The sequence below is a fragment of the Micromesistius poutassou genome (assembly GCF_964030765.1).
Source record: "Micromesistius poutassou genome assembly, chromosome: 14".
In the NCBI taxonomy this organism is placed as follows: domain Eukaryota; kingdom Metazoa; phylum Chordata; class Actinopteri; order Gadiformes; family Gadidae; genus Micromesistius; species Micromesistius poutassou.
Window position 1 is genome coordinate 17,736,242 of NC_140284.1, and position 27,194 is coordinate 17,763,435.

Here is a 27,194-nt window from a genome sequence, read left to right on the forward strand (position 1 = left end):
ATTGTCGACGCATCCGTTTAGATGACATCACTGCGCCAACGGTACTAGGAGCGTAGCTATGGTTGCCGAGTGTTTAGCAGAAGCGGGAACTAATGAACAGAAATGTTAGCGAAATAGTAATCCGAATCACACATGCTGCTAATACTACATTCAAAGGACCGGTCTGTGGTGCATTGAGCTCACCAGGCAGGCTTCAGCCGAGACAAGAGCTCGTTGTTGGGAACATTTGTGGCCAGTGTGCATAAGAGTTAAGACACTATTGTACCAGTGTCGCCAGGCGTCGAAGATGGGGGTATCCGATTTTAAACTTGATGGAAACGCTGGTAAGCTTCATAATAAGGGTTGAATGACAGCTCAATGCCCGCATTCTATGCGTTTTGATCACTCTTCGCCGGGCCTACAGATGTTGCTAGTGCTAGTTAGCAGTAGACTGGCCCAGAGCTAATGTTGATGGGAGCTAGCATCAGCACCGGGATGAGTGTTGTAACAGTGATGGACCATAAGCCACAAGGTGGCTGCAGCATCCTATTCAGTTATTCGCTTGTATACCTAGCAATGACCCTTTGAGACATTGATGAACTACCAGTTGATAACAATCACGAATAATAATGATTGGTTATTTTTTGCTTCGTATCATGAACTGGCCATTAGCTTGCTCTGCCTGCCAGTGTTGTGATGGTTGTCAGTGTTTCAGCAACATCCCCTTCCATTAACCTCTGAGTGTAATATCGTTGTCTAAACTGATTCAGGTACCGGTCTGTCTGTATGTTCATGCTGGTTCAAATGTATGTGTAATTACTACTTGTTTCAAATGTGTTATGTTTATGTTGGCTCATGATATTAACAGTTTAATGGGAAAATGACATCCAACCAACCGTCCATTGTTTTAGGCCCTGTGGTGGACCTCTCATCCCAGGGAATTCAAAAGTTGGAACCTAGTTTTACATGCTCAGATGAAACCCATACCCTCATTCTGGATCGCAACAACATCATGAAACTAGACCATCTTGAAAGAAGTCCAGGGCTACAACAGGTGCTCAGTCGCTCTCTCTCTCTTACCCTAACCCTATTGATATATATATATATATATATGTATGGTATGTGTGTATGTGTGTGTGTGTATATATATATATATATATAATTGCTGTCATTGTCCCCAGCTCTCTGTTGGCAGCAACCGTCTGGTGCGGATGATGGGTGTGTGCCGGCTGACAGCGCTGAGGGTTCTGAACCTGCCCAATAACAGCATTGGTTACATTGAGGGCCTTCGGGACCTGCCGCACCTTGAGTGGCTCAACCTCTCCGGTAACAACATCAAGGTACGCGGATGGGACTTTGGGACATTTATAGCATGCTATTTGTTATATTTATTAGTGCACACTCAAGCGGCAGCATTGTTTTTTAGGTGGACCAAATAAGTCCTTTGCAAATGTGAAAATGTAGTATTTATTTATTTATTTGGAGTATTTACTATCGCCCTCTATTTTCTTTAGGTCATTGAGCAACTTCACAACTGCATTTCCCTCCAACACCTGGACCTGTCTGACAATAACATATCAACTATTGGAGATTTGACTAAGCTGTTGGCCTTAAAAGTAAGGATTCAGAGCAAGTGAGAATTAGCAAGCCATTCATTCATGTACGACTCACCTGTTTAGTCTTGTATAGATTTGCTGCCATTTTCTTTTTATTGCAGACACTTTTGCTTCACGGGAACAGCTTAACGACACTCCGTACGGTTCCCGCCCACCTACCCACCCATCTGTCGATTCTCTCCTTGGCAGAAAATGAGATCAGAGATCTCAATGAGGTAGCTCTTGTGCAGGAACCGTTTAACTGTATTCAAATCAATATTCTATTTATTCCTCCCCCTCCATCTAATTGGTGCTCCTTCTGTGCTCTACTTTAGGCATCCTACTTTGCCCCTCTCCAGGAACTGGAGCAGCTCTCTATAATGAGCAATCCATGTGTCATGAGCACCCCGTCCCTGCCGGGGTTTGACTACAGACCTTATGTCATGAGCTGGTGCCTGAGCCTCAAGGTCCTGGACGGCTATGTGGTTTCACAGAAAGAAAAGTGAGCAAAACAACGTGGACCTAAGCTTCAATGTTGCAACCCTGAAATGAATGTCGTAATTAGGGATCGACCGATATGGATTTTTTAAGGCCGATACAGATTTTTTTTTTCATCAACCCTTTTAGACCGGCCGCTACTGATTTTCTTGAGCCGATATTTGGAGCCGATACTGCTTTTGCTCCCTCAATTTACATCATAAAAATGACACAATGATGATAACAAATGTTACAAGTCTCAATTTAAAAAAGGAACATTTATTGAACTGTCTGTGAATAAAGAAGAAAGGAAAAAATAATAATAAAAATTAAAAAATTAAAAAATGAGTGAAAGAAATCGGCCAATGTTGGTTAAAAAAAAATGCAACTATATGCCGGCCGATATATCGGTCGATCACTAGTCGTAATCTTGGGTAGTAATCAAATGTTTTTTTTTTACTGCTACCAGTTTAAAGGCAGAATGGCTGTATAGCCAGGGCAAAGGTCGCTCCTATCGACCGGGTCAGCATGTGCAGCTGGTCCAGTACCTGGCCACCGTGTGTCCCCTGACCACCAGCCCCGCCCTGGAGACGGCCGAGGACGCCAAGCTGGAGAAGATCCTCAGTAAGCAGAGGTATGCGCACGCACGCTCAAAGCGGTTTGGAATTGAACTGTGTCCCTAAACAAATCAGTGTCCCCAGTGTTTAATAATAATAATAATAATAATACATTTATTTTATATAGCGCATTTCTCACACTCAAGGTTGCTTTACAGAGTCAGGGTAACACAACAGAACAACAAGAAATAAACAAAAACAAATAAATAGATTCTGTATATAGATATAGAATGGATATTAATGTTGATAAAGATATTAATAGATATTAATGTTGATAAAGCAGCATTATTTTTACGGATACCCTGTTCCACGGCTCTATCCAAAGTGATGCTTCCTGTAATTCGAGCAACATGGGTGCTTTGGTTTGGTTTTCTCTCAGGCTTCATCAAAGACAACTGTTACAGCAGACGCAGGGAGGCTGTCCCAGCCCGCCTCGCCCGACTCACTTGGACGTGGAGACCCTCAGTCCACAGCATACTGCCCCACTGGCCCCAGTAATGGCAGACAATAGATCCACCCCGACAGGCGCTGTTCCATCGGCCAGAGAGATTGGTGAGAGGAGCTTGTTACAACTGGCAAGGGATTGATGCATGTCATATTTGTGCTATAAACACCACTTCGCCACGGCCCACTGAATCGCTGCACTACTTCATAGTGGATAGAACGTTTACTGACGTCTTTGGACCAAATGTGGAAAAAAAAAAACTACAATCTCGATAACACTTGCTTTAATTATAATTTGGTTTGTCAATCTTTCGCTCATTCCGTCCCAGAGCCGACGGTTCAGTACAATACGTGGATGAGGTCGGACTCCTTCCACCAATCGGGGCCTGTGCTTCGCAGCACCAGAGCGGCAGCAGAGGAGTCCCTCCACCTGGAGGACGTGCAGACGGACGAGGATCAGCCCGGCGGCAGCCTGCTCTCCTCCGTCTCCACCTTCCTGCCCATGTCCGCCGACGTAGGAGAGCCAAAGGCGGCGCTCTCGGAGAGCGAGGACGAGACCGAAACGTTTGAGCCCGACTCCCTGGCCCCGGAGCGCCCATCCCTGCCAAGAAAGTCACTTGTGGCAGAAATCTGTTACCAGTGTCCAGAGACGGCGCAACAAGAGATCGTCGTCGATGCGGAAAGCCGGGCGATGGCCGGTTACCATGAGAGCGCTTCCATCTCAATAGCTTGTCAACCAGTGGTCGGGCCCAGCCGTCCACAGATTGAACCGGCACCGGGAACCCCTCCAGACAGTGGGGGGGGAGAGGTGCAGGAGGAGCCCCAGCAGGAGGTGGAAGTGGAAGTGGACCTGGACGGAAACAGGGCAGCGGTGAGGATACAGTCATGGTGGAGGGGCCAGTACGCCCGCCACTACCACCCCGTTGCCAGGGAGGTCCGTAGTGAGATCCGCCTGCACAGGATGCAGGAGCACATCGTCTTCCTGTCCGGGGAGTTGGAGAGGTATGTTGACAGCTGATCTCCACATTGGATTATCTCCTGCTTCATGTATGTAACACAGAAAAGATCATGTAACTGTTCCGTTACCTGCAACTTGACGGTTATTTGCTTGGAGCGGTTATTCACAGATTTACAGAACTTGCTTGTCTTGCTCTGCAGAATGCAGGGACGCTATGAGGAAGAAAGGTTGCAGAGGATGGTTCAGGAGGAGGCTGTTAAATTTCTCTGGAAACAGGTGAGGGATGTGAACCTAAACGTCCATGCATTTAAAGGTCCCATGACATGCCACCACCAGTGTGATTAGCCGTTACAAGCCATTTTGAAAACGTGCCGCTTCTGACATCACAGGTGGGCTTGTCCACTTAGATGTATGACGGATAGATGAGCAACGTTTGCTACAGTCCACTGGGTAGGCTGGTAGACTGATATATCCAGCACACATCTAGGTGGACACACCCACCTGTGATGTCAGAAGCGGCACATTTTCAAAATGGCTTGTAACGGCTAATCACACTCACACCTGGTGGTATAATGTGTCCCCTGGAGGCATAATGTAAATAATACATTTCATATATACGTATGTGTCTTAACAATATTCTTTCCATCATCATTTTAACTACATGCTTCGCCCGCAGCTGCAGTCAATGCAGCGGTGGCAGCACTCTGTCGAGGGGCAGCTAGCCAGCATGCAGCCCTGCGAGGCCCCGGCTGTGACGCCGGCTCCTGCCTCCTGTCAGCCCTCGGTCCCAGTGACCTGCTGCAGCACGACAGAACCGGCCCACACACGGGTGTCCTTCCCGGACTCCGGCTTCCAGTCAACATGTGAGCGGCAGGCGGCCCTGGAGGACAGCTTTCTCAGCAGCGGCACCGTGGACTCCCTGGAGACTGTGAGGGCACTGGCCCTGGCCAGCCCTGGGGGGTGCATGGCCCTAGCGGGCGGGGACAGCGCGGACTGCAGCCTGCTAGAGCAGTACCTGTCCTCCGTACAGCAGAGGGAGGAGGAGGAGGACGGCGTGACCGGGGACCGGACTGAAGGTTCTCAGCCCCCATCGCCTCTCTCGCCCGGCAGAACGCTGCCGCCGCCGCCGCCGCCCGATACGCATCGCACACGTGAAGACGGGGACAAGGAATCCAATCCCTAACGCACACAGACAAACATAACGTCTCCCCGGGTTCCATCTGTTAAAGGTCCCATGACATGCCACCAGGTGTGGTGTGATTACAAGCCGTTTTGAAAAATCTGTCTGTTATGACATCACAGGTGGGCGTGTCCACCTAGATGCGTGACGGATAGATGAGCAACGTTTGCTACAGTCCACTGGGTAGGCTGGTAGACTGATCTATCCAGCGCACATCTAGGTGGAGATGCCCACCTGTGATGTCATAACAGACCGATTTTCAAAACGGCTTGTAACGGCTAATCACACCACACCTGGTGGCATGTCATGGGACCTTTAAAAAAGACTGACTTTGAAAAGATGGCTTATTGTTCAACTAGGCAAAACCATGTGTAGCTAATGGACACATAGGCCTTTAATAGCGTACTTATTTCGTTCACTTATTTGCAAATGAAAACAAATTAATGTTTGTTTTATTATATCAAGGACATTGTGTTTGATTTACAAAAGGTCGTTGCCTTCTAAACCCACCTGATGAGGAAGACGGGGATGTTTAAAATATATCACCTATTTTGTGTTTATTTAATTTATTATGCACTTACTCAAAAATATTAGTAGCTTTCATAAATTTGTGGAATTTCTCACCAGTATCCTGCTGATATATAATACTAATTAATGCATTTCGGGGCATAAGCTATGTTCTGTACACATGATAAAGCCATAGACTGTATACAATAGGGTAAAGCATAAGCATCATCTATCAAAACCATCACTGGAACACAAGAAGGCATCACGTACATCTGACAGGGTGGAAGCACATTTCCTGAGCTTCCATTGTACTTTAAACCTGTTCATCTTTTATTTTTGACTTCCTCTTTATGCCTTTGACTCCACCATAATTATTCATTAAATAGTGAGACACTGAACAACTTCTGATATTGTTTCATGCCAATTATTGCATACATGTCCGTACATAAATCTGGCCTTTAATCACTGCGATGCGCACCAGAGGTTTGTGTTATGTTCTTGTACTATTAGCAAGCTATTGATCTGGTTTCTTTTCCATATGCAGCTTGCCATAATCATTGTACTTAACAGAAATAGTCAAAACAAACTAGTTGTCACCGAATTCAAAAAATCTCAGAATTCCATTCCACTATTTCCCTGTCCATGGTACTGCACACATGTGGGGGCTCCATGGGCCTCCATAGGTCGCCCAGTTGTGCCCCAGCTAAAACCCAGTCAGATACCATCTAAAGCCCATATGGGCGAACCCAGGTGGGGCCACTGTGGAACCCGTGGACAAACCTACTTTGGACCCAGTAATGCAGCTGTTCAACCCATATGGACATGTTGGCTGGGTAGCAATTATTAGAATCGGAGTCTTATGCAAATGGTTGCATTGACAGCGTCAAATCGCGATAATACGAAGGAGCATATCTGATTCTGATTTGTGATACTCAATAATATGCATATGCACATCGATCTACAAGTCCTGCCATTTGGGCCAATCAGTGAAATATTTGCTCTCTGTTAATATTGAGTCAGCCTCTACAGCTGTAGTAAGTTACATAAAAAGCGTGCGAGCGGTTTAGACTGTAACTTACAATTACAATAGGTTGCCTTCACACCTAATAAAGATGTTGCGAGATTAGTCTACGATCTACGGTCTGTCGGGATGAGGGGGGGGGGGGGGGATCTCGCGATAACTCGCGAGAGCTTCGAAGATGAGGCACCGTGGTGGTATCCACTATCCTCAGTAACCACTATCAAGGGAACCGGGACGCCCGAAGAATGCTGGACGGACGTAGACGACGGAGCTCTGCAGAGACCGCCGTCCGCTTTGACGACTCAATGAAAACGTAGGTGGTTCTGCGAGGACGTGCCTTTATTGAGAACATTATACAATAACGTGCACGTTTAAAAAACAAGTGTAATCTCTCAGATTATACGATTGTAGGCTATACTATTCATGCACCACGTAATAGGCCCTACTGTCGTTGACGAATATAAAAGCAAGATTGTAGGAGCCTATTTGATATCAGAAAAACGGCAGAGAAACATTTGTTGGCCATACATCCTGTTATCATAACAGGGTGTATACGTCCCGTTATCACCCCCATTCAGCAGCACTTTCCTTTTATTGTTGTCAAATCTCATGTCATCTTCCTTCCTCTACCCAAGTCTAGCCGAGCTTATGGGAAGAAGGAGGGTCTTAGAAGTCTATAAATACATCATCAGACATACACAATAGTGACACTGTATTTGGATGTGGTTCGATAGCTTTTACTGTATAACATTTTGTTAATATCGCGGACTCCTAAGTTTATAATATGAGCCGGTAGAAATTGTTGGTCGTGTCGAATGTTTCTATCGCGTGTGATGATAATACGCCCCCCTCACCACACTCGCACTAAAACATTATAATCGCTAGTATCGTGTGTGTATATACTAACTATTAAATGGGCTGCTACAGACTTTGCCCATAAGACAATTTATTGAGAACACGACAACGTTGCTCTCCTGCATAACGAACATATACATATATATATATATATATATATATATATATATGTGCCCACTCCTCAGGATATAGAGCGGTGGGTTTACTGTTTACAGCAATGGCACTACTGCCCCCTAGTGGTTAGATGTAAGTATCCAACTCTACAACATAATCTATGAAAGTTATGTTTTTGATCCATATCTCCTCTCTATTGTTTAAGTGTTGACAAGCCCCAGTACTACCACTACCACAATGTTGAAAGCGGAATATGAAGCGTTGGCTAACCATGGGAGACCAAAAGGGGTCATCATGTGTCGAAATCTGTCCAAATACGCTCCAATATTCCTTCTCCTGGCCCTCTCTGGTCTCATCTTCCTGCTGCGAAACATTCACACTCTGGAGGTTAGTGTTGTTTGTGTCTGTGAGATAAAGTTACATTTTTGTTAAATAAAACATTTGAAAATTCCCCTGTGAATCAGTTGGCATAGTTATCCTTAAATATATTGTTTATACAACTTGTTGACCAGTGTGTAGCACCCACTTTGGTGACGAGAATGCACCATGAACCTAACCAAACACAGGCAATCACAGTGGAGAGGTGAGGAATGATGCAGGTTTTTTCTGCCGTGTGTGAACTGTGCGAGCAGGCACACAAAAAGGAGATAATCCTGGCCCTCACAAACGGCTGATACAACGTTTTGTCGAACATCTGAAACTTTGATGCCCCGCAAATAAAGTGTGCAAACTGCCTGTCCACTATAAATTCCACTCCTAACCCTGACCCCTCTTCTCGTCCTCCTCAGAAACTGAGCTGCCACACAGCATCAACGCTTTTTCAGCTCCAGAACAGCATCCACACTGCTTTCGCTCAGAAAGGGCCCCTCCCTCCCTACCACAACCAGACCTTCTGCAGCCACCTGGGCCTGGAGCCCACCCCCGACGAAGCCCTGGAGGATCGCTACCTCCTCAACGTCATCGCCTGGCCAAAGCTCCCCGCCCGCCCTGCCCCCGCGCCCCTACGCCAGACCAGCGACCCCGTGCACAGCCTGTTTGCCATTCTGCCCTCCAACGGTCGGAGGGAGTGGCGCGTGGGGGACCAGCTGGAGGCCCTGGTCCAGATGCACGACTTCCAGGGCCGTCCCAAGCGCTACGGCGGGGACTTCCTGGTGGCCCGGCTGCACTCCCCGGAGCTGGGGGCGGGGGTGGCGGGCATGGTGGTGGATCACCTCAACGGCTTCTACTCGGCTCTTTTTCCCTTGCTGTGGCAGGGCACGGTCGAGGTGGTGATCACCATGGTGCACTCCAGTGAGGCGGTGGCCGTGCTGCAGCGGCTCCAGGAGCAGAGGCCTGACCGGGTCTTCTTCAAGAGTCTGTTCCGATCAGGCTTCTTGTCCGAGACCACCATGTGTAACATGTGCATGCCGCCAAATCAGCCGCAGGAGCCGTTGTGCAACTACACAGACCTCCATACCGGCGAGCCCTGGTACTGCTTGAAGCCCAAGATGCTGAGTTGTGACACTAGAATAAACCACGCCAAGGGAGGCTACCAGAAGCACCTCATCACCAACAAAGAAGCGCTGCTCTTTCAGAGGTTTGTAGGATGCTTTTCTCGTTCATGTAATTTATATCTTTGGAAATGTGTTTTTATCCTTGTTTGTTTTACGCTCAGCGGTGTGAACATCAAAGTTGTCATCCATGCGTCCGGACCTGATAGGATTACCGTGCTTCCTAAGAAGATAGGTACACAATCATTGCTACGGTTTATGGAGGAGGTTGCTTTTGTAGTTTTTGTATGTATTTCATTTTGTGACATTTGTGCTATACTCATATCCCAGATGAATCCGAGTTAGAAAACGTCAGCATCAAACCGGAGCCGGTCAAGTATACCCCTTCTGGGTATTACTACCGAAGCTCTTGGAGGTCCTTCGGTGGAACTGCTGCTCGCCAGTTTAACGACTCCTCGTCCATCACGCAGTGCCTGTCTGGCAAGGTGATCCACATGTACGGAGACTCCACCGTGAGGCAGTGGTTTGAGTACCTCAACGCTTTCGTACCAGGTGAGCGCTGGCACCCCTCTCCGTGCACACGATGCCCTGACCATTACTCGTGTCCCATTGTTGATATGCGCTTTAATTCGGTCTCTCCTAGAAATCAAAGAGTTTAACCTGCACAGTCCAAAGAACGTGGGGCCCTTCATGGCGGTGGACAGTAAACACAACATCCTGCTGAAGTACCGCTGTCACGGTCCGCCCATTCGCTTCTCCACCGTCAGCACCAATGAGCTGCGCTATGTCGCCAATGAGCTGGACAGCCTCCCCGGAGGGCCCGACACCGTGGTGGTCCTCAGCATCTGGGCCCACTTCAGCACCTTCCCCGTGGAGGTCTACATACGCCGCATGCGGCACATCCGCCGGGCACTGGTACGGCTCCTGGACCGGAGCCCCGGCACCCTTGTGGTGATCCGCTCGGCTAACTTACAGGCCCTGGACCAGGAGGTGAGCCTGTACAACAGCGACTGGTTCTCACTGCAGCTTGACAGGGTTCTTAGACCTATGTTTATGGGCCTGGGTGTTGTGTTTGTGGACGCCTGGGAGATGACCTTGGCCCATCATCTCCCCCACAATCTCCACCCACCCCCGGCCATCATCAAGAACATGATGGACCTCATCCTGTCTCACGTGTGCCCTACCAAGAAGAAGAAGAGCTAGTGGCAGGGAAAGAAGGGGGGGAAGTGGGAAGAGACATGCTGTCCAAGTGCTTGCAACATTGTTTGCCTATTCTGATTCTCTTACCATTAACAAGTTAACTAACTATTTAGCAGACGCCTTTATGCAAAGCACCTTGCAGTGGATTCAGATACATGTGACTGAGGAGAAGGTAGGGGTTAAGTACCTTGCACATAACAAAAATGCCACCTGGGTTTTTTCTCTTTAACTGAACTGGTTGACATTATAGCTTCTTGAAAGAAAGTAGACAAAAAAAAATGCAATACAAACTAGGGATGTCACGAGAACCGATACTTCGGTACCAAGTCGATACCAAAATTCAAAAAACGTGACGGTACTCGTTTTTCTTAGTACCGTAGGTACCGTAGGTACCGTAGGTACCGAGGATGCAATTCCTCTGGACGTCACGTGGGCAGCATATACACCCTAACCCTACACGGGAACATGGAAGACGGCAGCTGCAGCGAGTGCGACGGCTCCGTCTCGACTCGTCGATAAAAAGAATAACAAGAGTCGCGTCTGGAAGTACTTTGCGTTTGGAACGCTGCGCCGCGCGACTGTTTCAGACGGGACCCGTTTCAATGTTGCGCTTCTAAACACGCATGGTACGACTGCGTTCGGCATCACTTACTTGATGTTGTTTTGATTGAAGATCGGCAGGTTGTAGTAGGTGCGGCGGTGAATGTGTGCGTGCGTGTGCGTGTGTGTTGCGAGCGTATGCAATTTCAAAGTAAACAAACCAACTCAAAGCCGATGCATGCATCCAAAATTATTCGTTCAAAACCAAATAAACAAATCAAAAACAGCGTTGCTTATTCGCTTCAAATACTTTTTCTTTTCAAAACTTGGTAATTAATACGGCGCGGTACCGAGCAGTTGAAAACAATGTTGGCGTCTCCTGTGGCTGCCTTGCGCACCTGCGTTATATTACTTAATATTAGGTTGGAAGTTATGTTTTAAACCCCGCCATGCACGCAAGTGTAAACGCCAGCCGCATAGCTGCATGACTGCCTGCTTTCAGCGTGTACCCAATTATCGAATTGGGTATCGAGAATCGTGGAATTTCACTGGTATTCGTATCGACTACTAAATTTCTGGTATCGTGACATCCCTAATACAAACAACCAGATCTTATCTTTAACATTACGTAATGATTGATCTTTTACTCACATATTAACACCAAGGGAGATTTATATCCCAAAAAAGGGTTCCTAAGCCATGTTCAAAGTTTGCACGTAAAGCAAACACAGATGTTGCTAATAACACTTATTATGGGTCTGGGCACAGGTATAATTAGACTTGTGTATACTTACCTTGGCCTGGTACATATAGGAAGCATACCGATGGAATTTGTTATGAGTGATGATTGTGTTTATCCTACGATGGTGCCTCTGTGAAAAGGGTCTACTTAATTGAATGAACCTCTTATGCAACGTGTCAATTTACCTCAAAATCTGAAATGGACCTAAACTACTTTCTTTAATTATATTATTTTGGAAGGCACAGTTGTCTAGATAAATGGAAGAGGTCATTGTCTTTTTCGAAACATGGCTAGATGGGGAAAAAGATTAGCCTGACTATTGCTAGAAGCTGCTGTCATTTTCTTGAACACAAGAGGCGTGATCAACGGGCGGAGATAAATTGACTGTGTCCGCAATTGGCTGCTTGCCGTCGCTTCCCTGTCGTCATTGTGTTAAACCAGCCAATAGCGCGCCAGGGGGAAAAGCCAGCTTGGTGATTGGCTCCCGTAAAAACATATCGAAACTAGAAATAAATGAAATAATAACCTCTTCTCCAGACCCTTCTGCAGAGCAAACTCAAATCGACGGCAGAATGGGCGGGGCTACCCAGTCTAGCAAAAGATAGCATCTAAGTAGCACCCAAGTTCATAATTAACTTTAAAAAAATATATAAAAAAAAGAGAAACATTTCCATCCAAATCTAAAATTTTTTTCATTTTATATAAAAAACGACATTTCACATATATTGACAAAAGGCAGCCAGACAAGCAGCCACTACTGACACCGTCCATTTATGTGCATGTTCCAGAATACTTTTATACTTAAATTGACTATTAACTTAAAAGCGAATTTGGTCTTGTTTTTTTATTAGCAATTTCAGAAACCATGTTATTCAGCTGTAAAATCAATCTCATGTTTTATATCTTCTTTTACTCACCAATGTTTACAATGATTGAACCATTTTGCTGTTGGTTTCAAGGAAGCTGTCATTCACCATACAGTTAAATGTTTGAGACCGAGGCGACTCCCTCTGTGTTATGATCCATGAGCCGTGTCGTAACACAAGTTTAAAGATGGATACCTTCCTCAAAAGTGGAAAAAAAGTCGAAATGGGACTAAATATATATAATATGCAATGATATTACATCATCAATGTCCCAGAAGATTAGTTACATATGGTTTTGCCTCACGCTGTTTTTCCCCTCCCTGCCAGATCCCTTTCTCTGGCCCCCAGTGTTGATTTATGTGTGTTCACCTTCATCCTGCTCCCCCTCCCTGTCAAACATCAGTCTCTATCCCTCCACTACTCTTGAGGGGTTGATAGAACGATCTTTTGATGAACAATTGATCCACTGGATCTTCCTCCTCCCTGTCAGACCTGTCTCCAACCCCAAATGGCCCTTCCTTTGTCTCATAGCCCATTAGCCCAATGACAGATCCACCACAGACCAACAGGTCTGGGGACCATCTTGCCCAAGTTTCACACCCGCTACATTTTTAGCCTAGAGAAGGCGTGGGTGGTTTGTGATTGGCTTGATTTGAATAATGGTAACCCAGTAGGAATCTGTGGGTTACACCTCCTTGTAGGGCTGGGCGATTAATCAAATTTTGATCGCGATTTCGATTTCAGAGTGAAACGATCACCAAACTAATATAATCGAGTTGAAACGCTTAAAAAAAAAATATATATATATATATATATATATATATATTTTTTTTATTATAGAAATTGCAGAACAGCTGGATTCATATCTGGACTTTATTTTCTATTTGACCATTTTGTGTATATTTTTAAGGGGAAATTTCTCATTTACGTTTTAAGTACATTTAAGTGTTTTTTTTGGAGAGAAATTATGAATAAATGCATCATGTTTTCAAAACTAAAAAATAATCGTTTGAATAATCGAGATTTCAATATTGACCAAAATAATCGTGATTATGATATTTTCCATAATCGAGCAGCCCTACCTCCTTGTATGATAACAGGTAATGATTGGAGGTATAAGAGCCCTGCCCTTGTTCTATGTCTTGCCAGTGTTTCCCATACATAGACCAATGTGTGGCGCAGCGCCACAGATTCAACAACGAGCACCACAAATTGATTCCACTTTTTTAAATTTTAACGCGATTTTTAAGTATAAATATCTCACGCTCTCACAACAAATGTCACGCCAAAAAAAGAAAAATACCCGTTAGATCTCTCGTTGCTTCGGATGAGCGCTAAATTGCTGCGGCTGTCACCCCCCCGTCAACAATCCCGTCCGCCCGCAATCCAACGCCCCCCCCCCCCCCCCCCCCCCCCCCTCCCCGTTATAATGTAAGCATTATAAAATTCTATACTAATAATACTACCCCTTATGTTCTTTGGACCGAACGGCATCCTCAGGAACTCAGTCCATAAGGCGTGTTCATCGCCATTTTGGGGATATCCAGCGGCTGAAGACGGGAGAAGGTCGACCTTAGAAAAGATAACCGTACCCACCAGGTGCGTTGAAAAATCCTGGATATGAGGCACTGGATAGCGGTCTGTCGTGGTGTCGTTAAGTCGGCGGAACTGCACCTCGGTTTGAGTGAACCAAGCAGAAGCGGATGAGTCTCTGGAGTCTCTGGAATGTGTCCAGTAAACAAACGTCGTGGTCACGAGTGTGGAAATTGTGATAAAATAAGTGAAGACACAATTTCTCACGTCGACACCACAACAGCGTGTTTATTCATTCAACCAAAACCGTTAAATTCAAACATTGCGCCAACAAACAAGTCGCGAGATCTTAAAGAGACAGGATCCCTATAACACAGAACGATGGTGAATTATATCTATAGAGTCCACCACCACAGTGTCTTGTTTGATCTTTATTTTTGAGAAATATTGCTACAATCAGACCAATGTTATCCACAGCAGACATGCAGAGACACTCAGTCACATTTATATCAAGACTGGATTATTGTAATTCACTGTTCTCTGGTTTACCTACACTCGACCAGGAGAAGCCTCCAGTTTGTACAGAACGCTGCAGCTAGAATACTGACTAGAATGAGAAGATTTGATCTTATTACTCCTATTCTCGCCTCTCTACATTGGCTACCAACTGCCATATCAAATTTTATGGTGCTATTGCTTATCTATAAAGCCTTGCATGGATTAGCACCATCTTACCTGAAGGACCTTATCATTCCTTACAGTATTCCTCAGCTGCTCCTCTTGTGAGGACATGGCCTTCTTTCACTACCAAAGGTTAAAGTAATCAGCAGAACAGAGAGTGTTTGCCTACTCTTATTCTGAGCGCCTTATCTGTGGAATAGTCCCCATAGCCACCTGTCATCAGGTAAGTTGACTCTGCCAAGATATTCAAAGCAAATCTTTGAAATGTTTTATCTGGTTATAAAGGCAGGTACTGGCAACAGGCAATAAAAAAATAAATGAGATAAGTGTGGTAGGTGAGAGGATAAATAATGGCTATACCCTCATGTAACCTGCCATATTCCTTCCAACCCGAGAAGAAACTAAAAATCCTAAGGGGCACAAATCCTTTATTTTCTATACAGTAATGTTCCTGAAATGTGTCCCCCAATTGTATTAAATAAAACGATGTCCCCACTCTGGAGGTCCATTAGCACAAGAGATATAATGCCTTCTGCTCTGACGCAATATAGCGTAAATACAACAGCCTCATAGGATGACCATAGGAAAGACACTCACTCAGTTCTGTTTCCAATATGTATTGCATTTTCTTCCATTACATTCCATCTTGTCACAACATTTCCTTATTTAAACTACAAATAAGACCTTCCTACGGTGTGCGAGGGCTGAGCCGAGAAGACGGAAAGCCATGGTTCACTTCAGTCACGTTGGAAAAAACACTGAACACTGCTTGGTACAAAACAAACCTATAAAAGAGGACTCATTTGGACTATAAAAACAGGACAACATCCCAAACAGTGGAACAAGTAGGGGTAAGGATAGCCTACTCGGGGGGGGGGGTTAGGTCACACCGACATTGTACACACATCTCGCCTATCAGGTAGGACCTAGGACGTCAGCTGTTAATATGGGGTCTGGAATTACAACTCTGGCAGCCTTTGAACTAAATAAAAGCAAACGGTCAACTGTCTCATATGTAGGCTATGTTTTTGTGATTTCTTGAAAGGAGTGTTCAAAGGAAACAAATATGCCTAGATCACGTAACATCACAGCGCCGTTAAGTCACCAAAATACGAGATATTTCAGTCCTGAGGGGAGAGTGGACGCAGGCACTATGAGCATTTGTGCGTTTGGCCATAACTATGTACGCATTGAAAAAAGCCCAACCGTATATAGTTGAACCTTCAGAAGCACAAACATTTTCAGTAGAAGGAGTGTGGTTATAGTACGTTTTGGCAGGACATGCTTATACAGCAGCAGTTGATAATTTCCCGGTACAGGAACAAAGCATTGCACCAGCGCTGATCCAAAATTATATTCAGCTAAAATAAAGAAAAGCCACTTCTATACTTGATATCAAAATACCATATTGGACAACACAAAAACAAGGAAGGCAGGCCTCTAGAGGAACTCGGCATCCAGAATGCATGCTGTAGATAGTTGGGGTTCCTAACGTGTTTGTTATTTTGTTACGCGAGAGATGGGCCCACACAGCTATAGATTGCATGTGACTGTTGATATCGCAGCCTGTGCAGCCCATCTGGGTCGGCCTGGGCGGTGGCGGTGCCGTAAGGGAGCCGGGGGGGGGGGGGGGGGGGTTTCCCCTCACACGTCCTGCAAGTTCATGGCCTCCTCGGGCCAGCTGTAGGAGTCCAGGGTGAAGGAGTCGTAGTCTGGGCTGTAGATGTGAGACAACACGAAGGCCTCCTTGTCCTTGGGCTCGGGGTAGATGGAGGCGATGTTGTGTTTGTACGCGTAGTTCACCACCTAGTACGCCAGAGGCAGAGCACGGGGGAAGAAGCAGGAGGAAATGGATGAGAAAGAAAAAAACGTCTGATATTTCCTGATAGAACGGACACTGTGTAGCGGGAAGGGGGGGGAGCATTGGTTTTACCTTGACGGCGATCTTGAAAGACACCTCTCTGATGTTGCTGAGAGGGGGATAGAGTCTTCCCTCTGCCAAGTTTTCCTCCGTTACCATTTCAGCAATCGCCTGAGAGACAAGAGGAACCGCATAAGGAACAGAAGAGATCAGTGGAAGATGCAGAAGTAGAAAGCAGAAGCTCAGCATGGGAAAGCACAACAAACTTAGTTAAGACTGAGTACTTGACTGACCTCCATGACTGGGAGTATATTCAATTTTAACCACAAACAAACTTGTACGTTTTGGTGTTTTGATGTTTTGATGTGATTCTTCATACATACTGCTATGATTGCGTGGATAAGGGTCAGGATTTCTCAAATCTTTTTGATACGAAAAAAGGAGAGAAAGTATCACCTCTGCTGTGGTCAGGAAGATGTCATCTGATATGTGGCGCACGCGGGCGGCGATGACCCCCAGAGCCACGCCCGGGAAGACGTAGGCGTTGTTCCCCTGACCCGGGAAGAAGGTGCGCCCATCGGCCAGCGTTACCTTGTCAAACGGGCTGCCACTGGCGAAGATACCCCGTCCCTGACAGAGGAACCGACGTTCAGCACTGACACAAAACAACATCACTCTACCCTTTCATTGAATGAAGCTAGAATGTATTCTCACAGTATGCACACTGTAATGGACATTTCCATGAGACACTGAGACACTCAGACGCCGCAATACCTGGGAGGCCTTCCCTATGATGGCACAAGGGAGTAGCGGCATGCCTATCCACAGCTGTGGCCTCAAGGACGTTTCCCTGCTATAGCACTGCATATATAACCTTTGCATGTTTGTCGTGTTGCCAATGGCCTCTCTGCAGAGACTACTTTTATCTTATACTATTTTTACCCTTTATTACAATGAACTCTTCACGCTTATTCTGAGTTGTGTTGTCAATACAGTTCGAAGGATTTCCACCACAGCACACACAACCATCGGCAAACAGGATGCAAGAAAGATTTGGGCCGAAGCGCCCACTTCATGAGTAAACGAGAACCAGCACTACAAGCACTACATGAGTAAACGAGAACCAGTGCTAAAAGTAAAAGACAAGTTAGACAATTCAAACATCTTGGGACTCTTGGATTTAGTTAAATGTGTACCATGTTGAGGGTGAAGCTGAAGAACAAGACGGCGCCTTCCTACCTCTGTGAGCTGGTAGCACTGCTCTGCCGTGCACTCTGCCTTGCTGGTTGGGTTGCTCAGGGCGAAGATGATTGGCCGCTCGTTGAAGGCGGCCATGGCTTTGATGATGCTCTCGGTAAAAGCTCCAGCGATGGCAGCAACTCCTGCAGAACGACATGGCCACGGTACCGCACAGCACACCCACGTCAGGAGGAACTTTAAGACCGCTCAGGGTCCGCTGGCAGCTTGTAAGGTTTGAAACCCGTTATTTAAGAGGACAATTCGTCCCAGGGGTATTGGGATTGCATGTCAATAGGGTTTTTAAACTGGAACTTTGATAAGCTATATATACACACACACTAATGGCAAGTGAAGTGATGTTTTGAATTAATCAATGCTAGAGGGGAAAGTTCATTGCTTTTTGGTTGTTCACCAATCCCTTCCAACATGTCCAGCAGTTGGGTACCCATTTGGGAAGTTAATCCAGGTTACTTTTGAATTGATACCGACTTGTGGAGTAAGCCACCATAGATGACACCAGAGTTGTGAATCGGCCCATTTCCACTCAAAGGGATGAACCAGTGGCCGATAGATAAAACATGGGATGGGGCTCACCAATGATGGTGGTGGGTTTGATGGTGTGCACCACCTCCTCCAGGGTCTTAATATGAGGATGATCGTGGGCGAACTCCTCCTTCTCGTGGTTCAGATTGCCTCTCCCCTGCAACGAGTCAACCGGCTTCAGAAACACACATTTGATTCAAGATCATTTCAAAAAGCCTTTTAGAAAGGGGGACGTTACCTTCACGATAAGACCTTTGGAATCAACCATCCAGATCCTCTTGGCGGCCTCTTCTCTTGGCACACCCTCTTTGGCCATCGCCATCAGCAGCAGGTTGGCGATGCCCAGAGCAGCCTGGGAAAGAGAAGGACCGCTTTCAAACCTTGATTTCTCAATGCTTAAGGGGAACCATCACACTCTGCTATTTTCTGATACAAGACGGTACTGCTTCATCTGCATTTTTGGAGAGAGAAAAAACACATCCTTCTACATCAACTCCCAAGTTTGAACATTTTTCCAAATCGGACCATTGGAGAACGCAAATCCAAGACCAGTGATGTCAATGGTCCAACCTTTCCACTATTGTTTGAAACAGTAGACTAATATTACAAGATCTCAAGTGTCACGGCCCCCGTAAGAAACTCAACTGAACAGACTTTTTTTATTTTCGTGAGGTGGAAACACAGGCTTAAAGAACAATGAACTGAAAGTTACACAGGAATACAATTGCAAGAGTAGAGTAATTCATAGTTTACCTCTCCTGCCCCTTGGAATACAAATTTGTGGTCTGAAAGTTTGTTTTTGGTGATTTTCAATGCAGCCAAGACCCCAGCCACAGCTACTGATGCAGTGCCTTAATGTAGAAAAAAAAGAAAAATGAATGTGCGGATAAATGTAAACGCTAATGAATCAACCAAATAATCAGTTGATAACTGGAGCTTTGTTATCCCGTTTTCTCAGAAAAACTGCGAAAATGTTCATCACAGGCTTCAAAAAACCACTGTGGATGCTGTGGATGTTGTTACCTTGGATGTCATCATTAAAAGTGCAGTAATGGTTCCGGTATTTGTTGAGGATGCGGAAAGCGTTGCTGTTTGCAAAGTCCTCAAACTGAATGAGACAGTTCATGCCGTACCTGTGGGACGACAGGGTTTCCCATGTAAGCAGGACACCACCAGGACCAACTGTTAGTCCACTCATGCCCCGCCCCTCCGCTCACCTGTCCGTCACGGCCTGCATGAACTCATCGATGAGGTCATCGTATTCTTTGCCTCTAACCCTCTTGTGCTTCAGTCCGATGTACAAGGGGTCGTCCAGTAGTGCCTGATTGAATAAAATACATGAACTCATTTACACGATATTTCCCAACTTGGCAGGTACCCTAACCTCACCCAACACAGCCTGCTCTTCTAATCTCTCTCCATCCGTAGAATCACTTTTTAATGATTACCTTATATTTGTGTTACCGTTGAGACTTGCACACGAAAACATTGGCTACTTTACCCACATTTCTGTTGATCACGGAATCACATTATTTGACGCTACCTTAGTTTATTCTCTGTGTATCACACACACACACACACACACACTTGATAGAAGATTATGACTTGTGTCTGTAGTTAAAGGACCCTATACCTTTAACCAACATAAACATGATTTTCCATTGGGGCATATGAACACGTATTCTACTCTGATCTCATTGTCTAATTCAAAACGTTGTCATTATTAGTTTAGGAGGAGGAGGGAGCCGTAGTCTGATAATAATCCCAAATTTCTAATCACTTCATAATTCCCTCTGAAGTTCCTTCCGTCTGAGCCGTTTTCAGACACTGTGACGTGTGACAGTGTTGTTTTCTGTTGCCCGCCACGGTGACACAGACTCCGCCTGCTTATTTTATAAGTCCCACCCACAAAATGAAGGTGAATGGCTCAGTGAAAATTCACACACCGAGCGCCACCCAAAAAACACTGACACACGACCCGAATCACAGCGTGCCCAACCGTTTATAATTTGGGAAGGGATCATGGCTCTTGAACCAGGCAAGGGAGCAGGGGACCCACGGAGCATCCCTACCTGGTTGTCAGTGCCAACATCCAGGAGTACCGGCAGACACTGCTGGGGTTTGACCCCGCCGCAGGCTGTGTACAGGGCCAGCTTCCCCACGGGGATGCCCATGCCGTAGCTGCCCAGGTCGCCCAGACCTAGGATGCGCTCGCCGTCTGTCACCACGATGGCCTAGAGACGGAGTGAAGAACAACATGAGGAGCAGCTACACAGAAACACAACCAGAAAGCACAGAGAAAGCAGACTTGGGGGGGGGGGGGGGGGGTGGGGGGGGACTCTGATCTTGATCTGAATGTTAGATGTATGATCCGAGTGTGTGTATTATATAAATGAGTTCATATTTTTCTAAATTTAATAAAATATCAAAAAACGATTCGTAAAAATTTACATTTTCTTACAAAATACAAACTCAATTGAAAAGTAGAAAATTGCAACAGAGAATTGGCAATCATATGAGTTGTAAGGGTTATTGATTTCTGATTCATGAACGATTCATTAATATTTTGTGAGATCTGGTACGTACGATTCATATAGTTCAATCGTTCTTTGATTTGGAGCCGAAAAAAGATCACTAGAGCATCACTAGAATTGACACTGGATCTAGTCTGATCTTTGCATCAGACTTATGTGAATAATGACTTTGTGGAACTGGCCACTGAACTTTGTAAATCACTTTTATCCTTTAATCAAAGCCAGAAGAACAGCCTAGGATGAACTAGATCCTAACAGAAGACCAGTTCATCAGAGCAGTGGAGTGTGTGAACCTAGAGTGTGCGTCACAGTGTGGGTACCTTGATGGTTTCCTCAGGCCATGAGTTGAGCACGCTGGCAATGTGCCCTTTGTCGTGTATTGTGATAAAAAGCCCTCTGTCAAAAAATACATGACAAAAAAAGTGATAATCCTAAAAATAAATACGATTTTGAGAATAGGACAATTAAAAACAATGAAATAAAGCAGTTTATGTTAGGGAGGCCCTTAGCAATGTTTAGAATTTTCTTCTCGCCAAGTTTAACAAAACATTTGAACGCTTAATTAAAAGGCCATAATGATGCCTAATAAACTGAATGATTAAATCAAAAGGTAGTTTACTAGTACTTGTACAAGCGCAAATACTGTATGTACAGTACTCGTAGAGTTAAATATGGGTCCTACCTTGGCCTTCTGAATGCCAGGCCGTACTGTTGACAGGCCAGCCCCACCGTGGGAGTGTAAACAATGGGCATAAACTCCTCAATGTCCGAGGTCAGCAGACGATAAAACAGCTTCTCATTCCTGTCCTGGAGAGTCATCAGCAGAATGTACCTGTGAAGGAAAAATAGACAAAAATATAAAATATACCAAGGACACAAATAAATAACATCAGGGATTTAGGGGACTGAAGTGAAGGTATGCAATGTACTTCATAGCTAAAACGTTTTTTATTGTTGTGGCAACCCGGTGTTGCACCCAATTCTGCGACCCAAGTGTGACCCCAGGGGGCGGGTCTTTCTTTTCTTGATACAAACGTTAATTCTAAACAGCATTTTACACAGTTAACATTAATAGGAAATGATCAAAGGTCAATCAACATAATAAAACACTGACTGTATCTTTTTATGGGGGTGGACCGTACTAAACGCTGTATCCATTGTATGGGTCTGTAAAATGCTAATCTAATCAATTTATTAAGCACATTTAATAACAAGGTGAGGGGGTGGGGGGAGATTTTATGTTTTATTTATGGTTTTGTTATAATGCACACCGTTTTTTCGACCTCATGCCTGTATACTTCAAAATCGTGCTGCGTGCATGTTGCAGAAAACTTGCAACAGCGCCCCCTGGGGTCACACTTTTCAGTGGGTCACAGAATTCGGTGTAACCGGCTCCGGCACAGCGCCCAGGGGGCTCGTGGTAGACACGGTGTACCACCCATTTCCACCAGATGGCGCAAGTGAACGCATTGGTGCCAGCGCCAATCAGCGGGATGCGAAGCACCTGTATAGCCTGCTTCTAGACAGTTATTACTAATACTAAAACTGCTCCAATGGTAAATATTGTAATATTTTAATTGTTGAAATTGTTATTGGATACAGTAGTTTGTTTAAACACCAGCTACGTTCATATTAAAACAAATCAATCCATGCAAAATACAGCCTATCATGACGTTGCAAAAACGTTTGAAAAAAAAAAAAAATCGCACAGTTCTTTAAGCTTAATCGTTTACATTTACATGATTAATCTATAAAAAGCAATACGTCACGAAATATTTCTGAAAACGTTATGTTTTAAATAATAATGTGAACGCAAAGGATTGTGGGGATTTTGGCTCGTTAAGGATGCATCCTTGAAAAATCTTGAAAAATCGCGAAGGCGCGAATTTCCGCGTGTTCTCAACATTGGAACAGTGCTTGTCAGCGTTTTATGACGTGGCGTCATAAAAGGGAGGCCGTTGAGCAGGCTTCCTTCACATTGGGAAACAGCCATAGATTGCACGTTGGTCTGGGGAGGCTGCTGTCATTTTCTTCAGCACAAGAGGCGTGATCAACAGGCCTAGTTCAAATGACTCTGTACGCAATTGGATAGTCCTTCAACCAATCAGACCAACGACTAAAAAGCTGCTTGCCGTCGCTTCCCTGTCGTCATTGTGTTAAACCAGCCAATGGCTCGCCAGGGGGAAAAGCCAGCTTGGTGATTGCCTCCAGTAAAAGCAGATCTGAAGCAGGAAGAAATGTATTGCTCCTCTCCAGCCCACTGCTGCAGAGCGAATTCAAATCGCCGGTAGAACGGGTGGGGGGGAACCCAGTTCAGGCTCTCCCGGTTCTCGTGTTGAGAGACTGATCCACGAGGGGGAGAGACCGATGAATACCCAGAGGGACGAGATTCCTGCCAGAAGGAAACGTCTGGATATTCCTCCCAGGTGTTTTTTGTTCTTTTGAGTAAGATGCTTATGTTTGAATAAACGTGCCCTTTTGGGCTTCAACAAGCAGAATGGTGTGGTGTTTGGGAGGGGGCGCTTCACTCTCTGAGCCGGGTTGCCACAATGTAGGGAACAATGTTATATCCAGTGTGCCGTGGTCGTTGCCTAGCGACCAGGATGCCAGTGGAATGCGTCATGCTCTGTGTGTTTACACTGCAGACCGGCTCACACAGAACTACTTTGAGACGTGATTTCTCTTCCCCTTCCCCTTCCCCTTCCCCCTCCGAAAATATTTGAGAATTTCTGAGACACATGGTCTAACTGCAGATTCTCCATAATAAAAATTATAAAAAAAATAAAACATAACCAACGATATTGTCATGTCAGCAGTTTTCCTTTCTGGACGAACTTGAACAATTATGCTAAACCAATACAATGCAATAAATCTGCCACCATCTGTAAATCAGTATCCTCACTATGACTCATGAGTTGATCAAAATGGTGAACCCTCTCATGAAAAAGTACGAAAAGAAAGAAGCAAAGTGGCGGGCCGTGTATTGCGTTGACTCTTTCAGATGATGAGGCTGGGGGGTATGAGGCTGGGGGTGTGTGTGTGTGTGTGTGTGTGTGTGTGTGTGTGTGTGTGTGTGTGTGTGTGTGTGTGTGTGTGTGTGTGTGTGTGTGTGTGTGTGTGTGTGTGTGTGTGTGTGTGTGTGTGTGTCACCTGTGTACGTATACATATAAACAGATGCTGATGTTTACTGCGCGCACTGTCAACAACACCCACAAGCCTATGAGGCTGGGGGGGTATGAGGCGGGGGGGGTATGAGGCTGGGGGGGGGGGGGGGTATGAGGCTGGGGGGGGGGTATGAGGCTGGGGGGGGGGTATGAGGCTGGGGGGGGGGGGGGGTATGAGGCTGGGGGGGGGGTATGAGGCTGGGGGGGGGGTATGAGGCTGGGGGGGGGGGGGGGTATGAGGCTGGGGGGGGGGTATGAGGCTGGGGGGGGGGGGTATGAGGCTGGGGGGGTATGAGGCGGGGGGGGTATGAGGCTGGGGGGGGGGGGGGGTATGAGGCACGGTGTCTGCTCACTTGTCCAGGGGGTTGCTTCGGGTTTCGTAGCTCTTCATCACACGCAGCACCTGGACGTCCTGGGAGAGGAAGCAGGGAGGCAGCAGGCCGTGGATCCCCAGCTGGAGGCGTTCCTCCAGGCTGAAGCCCATACCCTGCAGGCCAGAGGAGGAGGAGGAGGAGGAGGAGGAGGAGGAGGAGGAGGAGGAGGAGGAGGATGCTGGTAAGCAAGAACAGAACCTCTGGCAAACCCCATACACAAGGCACAAACACTTACATTACATTCACACTACATGTGTCCGTTGACGGATGGGGGCTTTTTGATGTATCCACGTGTTTTCCCGGGTTGTATTACAACGGCGATTTCATTGGACAGTGTATTTGGGTATATTTGCATAACGCGATCTGATTGGTCGACAGATCCGTCGCTGCCCGAAAAGTTGAAAATTGCAAACTTTTTGACGCAGGGAACGGAGCCGACAGAACGGACGGACCCACAATGCATTTCGAGAGCGCCCCATGCAAAGTCAATGAGCTCTGTAAACGGACGGATGTAGTGTGAATGTAAGGTTAGATAAACTACAAACTCAAAAGGGAAATAGAAGCGAACCCACAGCGTGAGTGATGACTCATGATTGAGTCACGGGTGCTCCAGCTACCAACCACACCCAAAAAACATCCACTCGTCTTTCGGATTTTTACTTTCCTTGTTTCCACATCCCTGCACCTCGCTATCAACCCCTCCGCTGACAAATCATTATCTTATTGATTGTATTTGGGGAAACTTGGTAGACCGCCAGTCATTTGAGCAAGTGGCAACTGTGTCCCGGTCATAAAGAGAAGCTTTGGGAAACTGCTGGGCCTCCACTGCTGTCTGGTTGAAGGCAGTGCTGCAACACTTGCGTCCATTGGCACGCCTCCAAAAGGGTGACCTGGAAGAGTGTGTGTGTGTGTGTGTGTGTGTGTGTGTGTGTGTGTGTGTGTGTGTGTGTGTGTGTGTGTGTGTATATAGAGCTATTTGTAGCTATTAATTCCATCCAATAGTAGGGTGGTGTACAACTCCACCCCAGATCTCGTCCCATGCCTTCCTCTCAGCTATCTCACTCTACCTTCCTATTTCCTGTCAGTGAGCACACTAGCAAAAACTGACCTGCACTATAGCAGCTAACCAACACTGACCTGCACTATAGCAGCTAACCAACACTGACCTGCACTATAGCAGCTAACCAACACTGACCTGCACTATAGCAGCTAGCAAAACTGCCCTGAACATAACTACAGCACAAGTAAGAAAGGGACAATGGGTTTGCATCTAGGTCAAATACATTTAGCAGATCCAACTTGTACCTGCCAGCAACTACCATTGTAGCTAGGCCCTTGGCTGCCCTTCAGTGGACAGCAGTCAGAACCAGTAGACATTTATGGAAGACAATCGCTGGTATGGTTGTTGCTGGATGCAGAAAACCAACGCAGCACAGACATGTATATGATGAGAGGATGAGTTGTCTGAGTAAGTAAAAGAGTGATGGTAACAGATTACCAGCTTTTGGTTCTGTTAATCCTATATTGGACTCTATATTTACTCACACTGAGTAAATAACCTGTGCTGTTCTTTGTAAGAAAGTATTTGTTGCAGGGAGGGCAAACAGGGGCACATCTCAGAATGTCCAATACCTTTTTACTTTGTGCAATATGAACGTGTACCAACTATTTGGGAAAATATATATATATTTTTGTTGTGTTTACATTTATGGGGCGGTGTTCGACAAATCAACTGCATTGTATGACTCAACTAACTTCCTCTCAATCAAAACATCACATGTGTTTTACATTAAACATCCAACCTTGTTCAGGTGCGGGTTTCTGGTAATGTCATAGCCGCGTTTCTTGGTGCTCACGCTCCCTTTGCGGCTCGTCCCGCTGTGACAGGCCCTGGCGGCGGCAGGGCAGGTGCTGCCCGCGGGGCTGGCCGCTCCACAGGCCCCGTAGACCCTGAGCGCGCCATTTGAAGTGCGTCTGCAGAGCGACAATAGAGTTTTTCCAGGAAGAGAGTTCATACTGCCTGCAGAGAAAAGCGGGGAGAGGGATTCAGGGATAACCATTACTCGCGTCAGGCGTTGAAGAGAATAAACGTGAGGGTAATGTGACCTAGAGAAGATGAATATACATCCATCATGCAGCATTCCACGAGTAACTCATGTTTCGCAAATTCGCACCCCTCCAATGTTAAGTAGTAAACAACTCGCGTCTAGCGTGAGCCCAAGGTTGGGTCTGTCGGGCTTGCACACCTCTATAGCGCAATACACAATTACCGCCGTCACTGCAGTCATTTATTCAACAACAATATTACACTACAGTATATTTAAAAGATGAATTTAAGGCACAATGTCATCCATTTCGTGCGTAGTGAGCCGCTAGCGGCAGCTGTGATGACAATGTTTCTTCATGGAACAAACTGCGTAGCTATTGGCTCGTCTCTGTCTCGTCGCTATTCATCAACATGCCTTACCTCCTGAAAACCACTTGAATATGTAGTCCGGTTCCGAGTTGTTAATACTCTGAACTGCCTTGGGTCCCTCCTTCCTCTTCAATTATACCGCGATCAGTAGACTGAAGAAGGGGTTAAATAATGATTCTTTGACATTGACACTTGAAGCCTGTCTCCGCCCCCGAGCCGAGTGCATCAGGCACCGCCTTTCTTATCAAACACCAATCGGATGAG

General features: G+C 46.0%; 3 protein-coding genes across 3 annotated transcripts; 2 read left to right on the forward strand and 1 right to left on the reverse strand.

Annotated features, from left to right (window-relative positions):
• The first annotated feature begins 90 nt into the window (after nt 1-90).
• Nucleotides 91-5,297, forward strand: cep97 (centrosomal protein 97). Its single transcript, XM_084478831.1, has 11 exons — nt 91-323; nt 891-1,033; nt 1,161-1,319; nt 1,494-1,595; nt 1,697-1,810; nt 1,910-2,076; nt 2,521-2,685; nt 3,048-3,220; nt 3,442-4,114; nt 4,271-4,346; nt 4,747-5,297. The coding sequence occupies exons 1-11, from the start codon at nt 287-289 to the stop codon at nt 5,251-5,253; spliced, it is 2,316 nt and encodes a 771-aa protein (XP_084334957.1). The 5' UTR covers nt 91-286; the 3' UTR covers nt 5,254-5,297.
• A 1,710-nt stretch (nt 5,298-7,007) lies between these two features.
• Nucleotides 7,008-13,375, forward strand: nxpe3 (neurexophilin and PC-esterase domain family, member 3). Its single transcript, XM_084478816.1, has 6 exons — nt 7,008-7,091; nt 7,953-8,134; nt 8,536-9,323; nt 9,402-9,472; nt 9,568-9,789; nt 9,881-13,375. Exons 2-6 carry the CDS (start codon nt 7,985-7,987, stop codon nt 10,438-10,440), a joined length of 1,791 nt encoding a protein of 596 aa, XP_084334942.1. The 5' UTR covers nt 7,008-7,091; nt 7,953-7,984; the 3' UTR covers nt 10,441-13,375.
• A 2,937-nt stretch (nt 13,376-16,312) lies between these two features.
• me3 (malic enzyme 3, NADP(+)-dependent, mitochondrial) lies at nt 16,313-27,110 on the reverse strand. Its single transcript, XM_084477964.1, has 15 exons — nt 26,982-27,110; nt 26,317-26,534; nt 24,494-24,627; nt 21,659-21,808; nt 21,297-21,372; nt 20,515-20,676; nt 19,660-19,763; nt 19,466-19,575; nt 19,196-19,293; nt 18,681-18,794; nt 18,494-18,599; nt 17,900-18,042; nt 17,117-17,290; nt 16,733-16,831; nt 16,313-16,605 (listed from the first exon to the last, which is right to left on the reverse strand). Exons 2-15 carry the CDS (start codon nt 26,527-26,529, stop codon nt 16,444-16,446), a joined length of 1,845 nt encoding a protein of 614 aa, XP_084334090.1. The 5' UTR covers nt 26,530-26,534; nt 26,982-27,110; the 3' UTR covers nt 16,313-16,443.
• Between the last annotated feature and the right edge of the window lie 84 nt (nt 27,111-27,194).

Excerpts from the sequence above, each read along its gene's own strand:
- me3 (XM_084477964.1), bottom strand. The coding sequence starts at position 26,529 with ATGAACTCTCTTCCTGGAAAAACTCTATTGTCGCTCTGCAGACGCACT. Across the intron at positions 18,600-18,680 it reads CCAAAGGTCTTATCGTGAAG|GGGAGAGGCAATCTGAACCA; the intron begins GTAACGTCCCCC and ends GACTCGTTGCAG. Across the intron at positions 16,832-17,116 it reads TCTTCCTGACCACAGCAGAG|GCGATTGCTGAAATGGTAAC; the intron begins GTGATACTTTCT and ends CTTGTCTCTCAG.
- nxpe3 (XM_084478816.1), top strand. The coding sequence starts at position 7,985 with ATGTTGAAAGCGGAATATGAAGCGTTGGCTAACCATGGGAGACCAAAA. Across the intron at positions 9,324-9,401 it reads GAAGCGCTGCTCTTTCAGAG|CGGTGTGAACATCAAAGTTG; the intron begins GTTTGTAGGATG and ends TTTTACGCTCAG. Across the intron at positions 9,790-9,880 it reads CCTCAACGCTTTCGTACCAG|AAATCAAAGAGTTTAACCTG; the intron begins GTGAGCGCTGGC and ends GGTCTCTCCTAG.
- cep97 (XM_084478831.1), top strand. The coding sequence starts at position 287 with ATGGGGGTATCCGATTTTAAACTTGATGGAAACGCTG. Across the intron at positions 1,034-1,160 it reads GAAGTCCAGGGCTACAACAG|CTCTCTGTTGGCAGCAACCG; the intron begins GTGCTCAGTCGC and ends CATTGTCCCCAG. Across the intron at positions 1,596-1,696 it reads CTAAGCTGTTGGCCTTAAAA|ACACTTTTGCTTCACGGGAA; the intron begins GTAAGGATTCAG and ends TTTTTATTGCAG.